General features: G+C 37.9%; 1 protein-coding gene across 2 annotated transcripts; it reads right to left on the minus strand.

Moving 5' to 3' along the window:
- Positions 1-281: 281 nt before the first annotated feature.
- On the minus strand, positions 282-8,598 carry plaat1l (phospholipase A and acyltransferase 1-like). 2 transcript variants are annotated; one of them, XM_079832587.1, is made up of 5 exons: positions 8,450-8,598; positions 8,282-8,331; positions 1,290-1,419; positions 957-1,210; positions 282-774 (listed from the first exon to the last, which is right to left on the minus strand). In XM_079832587.1, the coding sequence occupies exons 2-5, from the start codon at positions 8,288-8,290 to the stop codon at positions 709-711; spliced, it is 459 nt and encodes a 152-aa protein (XP_079688713.1). In that variant the 5' UTR covers positions 8,291-8,331; positions 8,450-8,598; the 3' UTR covers positions 282-708. The 2 variants fall into 2 exon arrangements, with proteins under 2 accessions (XP_079688713.1, XP_079688712.1); XM_079832586.1 differs by lacking the exon at positions 8,450-8,598 and having other exon boundaries at positions 8,282-8,409.
- Between the last annotated feature and the right edge of the window lie 430 nt (positions 8,599-9,028).

Raw genomic sequence — 9,028 nt, forward strand, 5'->3', positions numbered from 1 at the left:
GAACACTGAGATCGTCCAAAATAAAGCAAAGAGACTCTTCAGACATTGTTTCCAACCATGGTCTTCTCTATGGTGATTTTTCACCCCTATACTGGGATAATAGCGTTTATCTGCTTGTGTCAAATGTCAAAAGTCTTCTATGATAGATATTTTCAGATATTTAATGAGAATTTCTTATTATTAATAATAATAATAATAATAAATTGCATACATACATGCATACAAGCTTTACTAAACTAAAATGGGGGGAAATGAACAGAAATGAACAGGAACTTTGTTTTCATTGAAGCCATTTTAATAACTTCCCAGTTTTACAAAATGTTATTTGGCTTTTGTACAGGAAAATCTGTAGATTATCCATCACATTTAAATTTATAAAAAAGCGATATCATTTCTCAGCTATATACTAGTTATGGATAAGACACACTTTTTTTAAAAAGACATTCTTCTGGTTAATGAACATATGCAAGTCCAATGCAGACTTTTACTCTCTGCCGCCTCCGTGTGGAGACATGCGAGAGCCAGAAGATTCATATAACAAAGCATTTAATACAATAAAAAGTATTGTTTTTTTCAAACTGTATGCAACATCAAATCATTTTGTATATTTGACATCAGTAGATTCCAATATTTTGTTTCATTTAAGAATTATTTCAGAAAGAAAGAATGTTTTTGTATGATCTTGAACTCTTGTCTTCATGCAGTCTTTTAAATCTTTTTCTTCTCAAATAATTCCTTCCAGGTGGGAACGATCTTGGAATAGACTTTTTCAATCTGGAAACAATTTTCAAAAATGTTAATCAACTGCCAATTATGTTTTCCAGAACAACCTAATTACATTTCAACATGAGAGGCTCAAATTAAAATTTTCATCCAAGTTAGACAGAAGTAATAATAAGTCAACTCTACAATCATAAAGATGATAATCATGTTAAGAATTAGAAAATATTTCTTACCTGCTCTGACCTTTTAACCCCATATCGAAACATTGTGGCCTGATGTTCGCTGTTGTTGAACAGGATGTCAAAGGTGATGGGTTTCGTCATGACTTCATCGATCTCCGGCTTGATGAGAACGTAGAAATCTCGAGGTGGATGCTTGTCATCCAAGTAGTTTCTTACCCTGTATCTCTTCCCGACTATATCAAGCGGGTCAAGCTTTACTGCAGCGTTTATAGCTCGGCCGAAAAGGAGAAGTTTGGTGTCTGAATCTTGAAAAGAGATGATGGGAGAAGAGTCATGAGATTTCATGAATTCAAGATTTCACACAAACAGATCGTACACACTCACCTCTGATGGTCAGATGGGCCACGTAAGGAACTCCGTCCCTTTCACCATAGTAAACTCCAAAATGAGAAAAGTAACTGTTGCCGGGAAACTCAAGAATATCCCCGGGGTAAAGCTTCGGATGAGAGTTACGCTGTGAAAAAAGTAAAGATATCATGAAACTACATTTTAAAAAAGCATGATCACATCACACTCTTAGAAAGAAAAAGTATCTATTGATGATCTGATGATCCAAACAAAGATGTGTGATGCAGAAAGACAATGAAATTAAATTAATAAACACCAGGAACAATAGAGCCATACACATTAGAATGTAACTTCAACACAAGACCGAGAACTGAGGAAGACTGAAGGCTTAAAGGGATTGTTCACACAAAAATTAAAATTCTGTCATTAATTCCTCACCCTCATGTCGTTCCGAACCCATAAGACCTTCGTTCTTCTTCAGAACACAAATGAAGATATTTTTGATGAAATCCGAAAGCTCTCTTATCCCTCCATAGATAGCAGTTTAATTAACACTTTCAAGGTCCAGAAAGGTAGTAAAAACATTTTTAAAATAGTCCATGTGACTCCAGTGGTTCAACTTAATTTAATTTAGCGTCTCCTACACTGTTTACGTTGTAAATACAGTGCAGCTCCCGCGCATGCGTCATGGTGCTCACGTGAACGGCATCGGCTGCCATAGAGCACTGCACTATTTACAATGTAAACTGCATAGGAGACTGAAACAGACTAGAACGAAATTGTTGAATAAAGTCGTTATTTTTGTTTGTTTTTGGAGACAAAAAGTATTCTCGTCCCTTCATAAAATTAAGGTTGAACCACTGGAGTCACATGGACTATTTTAACAATGTTTTACTACCTTTCTGGACCTTGAAAGTGTTAATTAAACTGCTGTCTATGGAGGGGTCAGAGAGCACTCGGATTTCATCAAAAATATCTTAATTTGTGTTCCAAAGATGAATGAAGGTCTTACGGGTTTGGAACAACATGAGGGTGAGGAATTAATGACAGAATTTTCATTTTAGTGTGGACTATCCCTTTAAATACACGAGGACGGTAATCAACGGAACAGGTGAGGACAACTTTGTCAAAATGGTCACTGTTCACATGAATCCAGTATTGGCGATATCACTTTGTAAAGAAAAATGATGCACCTATAGACTGAACACGTAATGCACATGTACACAACGTCACCATTTTCACAAATTTGCGTTTTTCTAGTTTACACATACCCCTTTTCCACCAAGGCAGTGCTGGTGCTGGTTCGGAGCCAGAACCTAATTTCAAATCGGTTCTTTGTCTTTCGACACCCAAACCCAAAGCGCCAGCTCTGAACCAGGAAAAGTGGTTCTTAAGTAGCACCACAACATTGCTGGTCTAGAAGTTAGAACCAGAAATCTAGAAGCAGACGACTCCTTATGCTTTTGAATCGCTCTTGCAGTACTTTGATGTCATACGCTGATCAATCTGCGCAGAGCCGATGCATCTCGAACAAGCCTAGTGTGTTTGTGTCTCCCGCTGCCTCGCTAGCGTTTCTGAGAAAGATGAGATGTATATAGACGCAAGACTGGCTCTGTGGTGGCTCTCTAGCCCGTGGAAGGCAAACCGTTCTTAGAAGGCTCGTCAGTCGAACCAACTCCGAACCAGCACTAGCACTGGCTCTGAACTAGCACCCAGTTCATGCTGGTGGAAAAGGGGTAACAGAGACTAGAGACCACAGTTTGGGGTTGGTTCCGTTGCTGGAGCTATATGGGGAGGCTGAGAAGGGTCCGCTGTCATCATCATAGACTGTAAAAAAATATGGACGTAGTGTCAATGACGTCACCCGTAGGATTCTGATAAGCAGTTTTGAACATAGACAGTAAAAGAAATGGACAGAGCGACCCAATAGACTTCACAGAGAAAAATTTAAGTCATGTAGAAGCACTCTCTTCCTGATGGCTGAGCTGACGACGTAGATGTGACGTGAGCAACCTGACAGTGGCAAGTCTTCTAGTAGTTGTGCAAAGTGAAATCTGAATCATGTTGTTGAAATATTTTGTCCCGTTGCTTTTGGCTCTCTATGGTCTTCTCGACATGCTTCTCCCTTACCTTTATCGGACTTTATGCCTCCACGTCCCCCCGATTGCCTCATAGACAGTAAAAGATTGCCTGTGAGCTTCTCCTTGGGTCGATACGGTACAGCGCGACGGAGTCGCGTGGTTATGACGCAATCGTTAGCCTATTTTTTACAAAAACGGCTTCTACGGGGCGATAATGTAAGATACAAGGTTATGGAGCCTTTTATACATTGTCGTGTTTGTTTAGAAATAAACAATGGGCAAATTGAGTCTTTAAACGCCTCAGATGTAAAGATATTCGCTGTCAAAGTGACGCCAAAATGAATGGGAGTCAATGGGATGCTAACAGCAGGTGATGGCTTGGTTAGCAATGGCTGCCCCTATGGAAGGTATGCTTTCCGGGGGCTGGATTACCCCCTTGGTTTTGAAGCGGAAAGTAGGGACGAGCTGGCCGTTGCCATCTTGGCAGTGCGTCATTGCGCGTCACTCCCGGATAACAGAAAATGGGCAAAAAGGGGGGACGGTGGCGGAGCTGAAGTGAAGCCATGACTAACAGACAGCAGATAAATGGCTATCCACCTGTCACTCGAAGTGGCCACGCCCTTAATTATGCAGAACTTTAATGCTTTATATAATGTAAACGAATGAGTTCTAAAAAAAAAAAATCACCCCCCTCACAGTCGTCATGAAGGGCAAAATTATCTGTATAGACCAAAACCACAATTTGTACCAGGCTGTAAACATGTTTTATTCTGCTGTAAAGTTGGCAAATTTAACATGGGGCTCAATGAGATTCTGCTCCCTTTTGGAGCCTGTCTCTAGTGGCCAGTTGATTAATTGCAGTTTAAGTCACTTCCGTATTGGCTTCAAGAGAAACTGCGGGAGGTTGGCACTTGGTCATCATACAGTATGAGAGCGGCCTCTGGAGGCGAAATAAAAACTATCACTAGCCGCGTTTCCATTACCCTTCAAATTGCGCAAATTGAAATTGCGAATTGAAAATGCGCCCAATGGAAACACGTCAATTTCGCAAAAACTCCCATATATCGCAAAAAAGTTTTTACGCTCGCTTGAGGTGGTTTTTCAGGCAATTCGAAAAAGGACATTTTCGCAAAACTTCAATGGAAACAGTTTTTTCGCATTTACAGATACCTGGTACGGTCACGCATTGCTATCACATAGGGCCTACATATCATTTTTTTCCACTCACGTAGCCTATGTCTAATAACGATATCTTATGTCGTTAAAACGACACATTTTATCCTAATAAGGAACGTGGCGTAACTTTATAATGACGGACCCCAGTGCAACCACAAATACCATAACTATCTATAGGCCTACTGTAATTAAGACATATATTCAAGAAATGTATTAAAACAGAAAGACACTATAGTTTCAGCTTTGCTCAAAGACTGAGGAAACAGGCCAGTTACGCACATCAATCGTTCCCGACGAACTTGGTTTGCTTCTTATTTATTAAATATAGCCTACAGCCAAATAGTTGATTAAACATTGATCAAAATTAAAAAACAATTTATACACAACAAAATTAATTTTAAAGAAAGAACTTTCTAGAAAACAATTCACAAAATGTCTCCAGACATTTGCGCATCTGATTAGCATATGCATATGCGCTTTCCAATAGCTCAAACAGAAGGGCATGGTGCTAGCAACGCCAAGGTCATGGGTTCGATTCCCAGGAATTGACAAAAATGTAAAATGTGTACCTTGAATGCAATGTAAGTCGCTTTGGATAAAAGCGTCTGCCAAATGCATAAATGTAAATGTGATTATGTGCCTTACTCATGCTGCTCACTTTTCATAATCAACATATGAAATTAAAAGATTATAATATTTAGACATAGCCTAACTATATGAAACTAAATAGGCTACGTTTTCTTTAACCCTCTGTCCAACGAAGTCGTCTGCGCCTTTTGATGGATTTTTTCCTTATTCCATTTCCAGCGGAAACTCACAATACTCCATCATTTTTAGCCATACAGCTGAGTGCAAGACATAATTATAAACAGTAAACTGTCTACTTTTATTTGTGTACACTCAATAACAGCAAAGGCCGTGGACTCAGGGAACAGATTATTTTGCACTCCACTCCAAAAGCTGTCTTCATTTCAAAAAATATTTTGTTTATTAAACGCAAAGTTTTTCATTTCAAAAGCATTTCTAAATTCAGTTTATATTTCCAACAAACGAAATTCCAAGCCAAAATAACGAAGTGGTAAAAAAAACCTTTGAGTTATCACCATGAAGATTCAAACTTTTCGCTCGTCTCTGTGCGGCAATGCGTCACAATAACCTGGCGTATGTAAAAGTTGATCATTCTTTACAGATGATGGTATGTTTGGACAGAAGACGAGTTCTTTATTAAACTCATAAAAAACAATAGAATATAAAATGCCACAATTTATCATAACACCTCATATGTGCCGCTCAAGTATAAGGTGCTTTCCTTGCCATCAGTGCTTAGATAACACACACGTCTCTTTCATTAATAATGGCGCGCGGTGGCTGGGATATACATAAACCTAACAACATATGTAGCATAATTTTTGGAATGATTTATCACGAGAGGGAAAAAAAATGTTTTAGTCGCATATCAGTTAAAGGAAACGCTGTCATTTCGCAATATTTTTTTATCGACTTTTAGAAAATTTTGCAAAAGTTTTGCGCAAATCTGTAATGGACACGCGGCTACTGATGCCTTACGCTGTTTATTTTGACACGCAAGGCTGCACGGAGAGCGCTGACACTTCATATGCTCACTTAAAACACAGACAGCGAAACGGTATGTCTAAAGAACACAACAGTAGTATATTTTGTCATATAATTATAAAGTAATTAATTTGTTGACTAGATGCTGCATTAGTGGAGGAAGAACAGCAGTAGCCTATGTTTGCTGTTAAAGCAGCACTAGGTAACTTTTCAACCTTTATAATATATTTTCAAACCTCTTGTGATGATACATCGACTTACAATAGGTTGAATGACACGTCTCCCATAGCCTGACGGGGTCTGTATCGTTTTTAATCGTACTTTTAAACTTCGGGTTTCGGGTAGTAACCCGAGAAAAAAAACTACAAAATTCGACTGCTTTACGGGATATACGTCACTTCCACCACCACCCCCACTTCCTTAAATTAGGACGTGCGAGAAAAACTATCATTTGTTTGCCGAATGTTATAGTCATGGCCGAAGCAGCACAGAAAAATACGAAAGCAAAGGTTTTGTCGGAGGAAAGCAAAAAGAGGTCAACATTGGGCCAGCGTTGCTGGTTGGCGTGAGCTGAAGGAGGAGGGGCTACATTCTTGCAAGTAAATACATAAGACGTATAAAATCATACCTAACATGTCTATGATATTGGTTTATTTGTCTTGCCTCAAGCTATAATGCAAAATACTTGCCTCAAGCTTTTTCAAATTTGCAGATTCATCTAGGGTAGCTTGATATTATAATATTGACGATATATGGTTATTATCTACCACTCAAACATTTTATTGAAGTATCATATAGATTCTGTAAAACGGTAACCAATAGACTAGGCTACTATAATGAAGCTGGCTTGTAAACGTGAGCATCGCGATCATTTGGCGTTTGAAAAAAATAAAACCCATGAAATTATATTCATATGACAACATATGCCACTGTACCTGGAATGAAGACATTTCACACGCGACGCAAGCAGAACACCTGCATGTGAACTCCGGCAGTGTTCAGGGCTATCATGTTTGTCATGTCAACAAATGCACGTGCGATGCATCCACTGATGTAGAATGACAGTTTACTACAGTAGTAGAGGACAATACTGTTTCTCAACTGTAGGGGGACCCCGAGAGCAAAAACTACCTAGTGCTGCTTTAAGGCTGACATTACTAGTAGCCTACCTCAAGCCGCTAGCGGTTAAAAAAAAAGACAAAAATACATGCAAATTCCATCCAAATTAATGTCACAATTGTTACAATCTATTTGCATTATTTTACATTCAGCTGGTCACTTATGGCTTCATTAGCCACTTATTTAAATGTGCATGCAGTCGACAGAAATATAAACAAATCAGAAACGCATCTGATCTCAGTTCTTTTTTTTTAATCAAATACTGCAATAGTTATTTTGATTAGATAATCATCAAGTGTTCTAAAAAGAAGCAAATAAAGTGCAAGGTGTTATATACATTTATGTAATGTCAGTGTTGTGGCCTTTGCATTGATATCTAAAGATGCCCAATCTTTAAGCGTGACTGACTTTGGAAATGAAATGTCAACACTTTACAATAAGATTCCATTTGTAACATTAGCTAATGTTAATAAATGCTGTAGAAGTACTGTTCATTTGAATGCATGTCTTTCATTTAATTGCCATTTATTCATGTAATTAACATACTCATATTTATTTATGCTTTTCATTTAGCACATTTTCATGGTTCAGTACAATTTTTTTTGTAATAAAGTTTATCACCATTTTACTTGGAGTGTGTGTTTGTTTTCATCTAGTATCCATTTTAAAAACTATTGGTTGACTAATTAGTTATTGTCAAGTTTGGTCCAACCTAGTTATCGTATCGGTAAAATCCACTATCGGTCGACCTCTAGTTGAAAACGTTGTGTGAACGGCCACTAAAACTAAAGGCAAAGAACTAAAAATGACATAGAACCTAGGGTTCTTGACTCAAAGCCAGAGAGGTTCTATATAAGGAGAAATGTCTTAAATTATTTCTTAATACCTTTTTTCCCCCTAGAGATAAACTGTTTACGAGCTGTTTAATTCATAACATTTAATTACAACAAAAAATGAATCAAAACTAAATCCATAAATGACGGGAACCTTTAAAAGGTTCTACACAGCGCCTGACAGAACCCTTTAAGGTACTATATAGAATCTTTTCTTCTAAGAGTGCAGAACAAAAATAATATTTACCAGTCCCATTGTTGTTCGCTGTGCTATCGATGCCTTTACCGTCGAAAACACTAGAGACAGACGTACAGCAAGTCCTTCATTAAAGAGCAGTGAAGCATTAATCACATCTGATATAACAAACGTCAAAAGGGCAGATTTATGGGGAAAGCCCATTAGATTATAACCTACAAGAACAAGGAAAGTGCAGGTCAGTCGTGCGGATCCTGTAGTCTAGTATGCTCTCCTCTTAAACACACACCCAGGAACTATTCTTCAGTGCCTTGTGAAAAGACATCCAAATAAAGGCCTTCATTATCAGTGGACGTGATTCTTTGTATAGAATATGGATATTTGAATGTCTGAAAGAGAACTAAGTGAAGGGAAGATAATAAATTGCAATGCTATTTATTTATTTTATTGTTTTATGTCATTTATCGGAGCCAATAAGTTTCGAAAGGGACATCTCAGGTTAACTGATGCAACAGATTCTCAAGGGAGAATTAAATTATAGCCTAACTTCCCTTTTTATCAGGAAACATCTGCCCATCAAATTGAAGCAAGTAAAGTGCAAAATGCAAATAGCTGCTAAACGCATAACGCTCATCTCCATCTTTAAAGCTTTTCAAATGTTGTGTAGCCACATGGTTAAAGAAACCAAAGCCTGTAACAAGTGACCATAAAATCATCATCAATCATCTTTCAGCTCAACATTTGGCTACCTTATTATTGAAATTAACTTTTATATTTTGTGTAGAAATAATGCGGTTG

Source organism: Gobio gobio, assembly GCF_949357685.1.
Source record: "Gobio gobio genome assembly, chromosome: 13".
Classification (NCBI taxonomy): Eukaryota; Metazoa; Chordata; class Actinopteri; order Cypriniformes; family Gobionidae; genus Gobio; species Gobio gobio.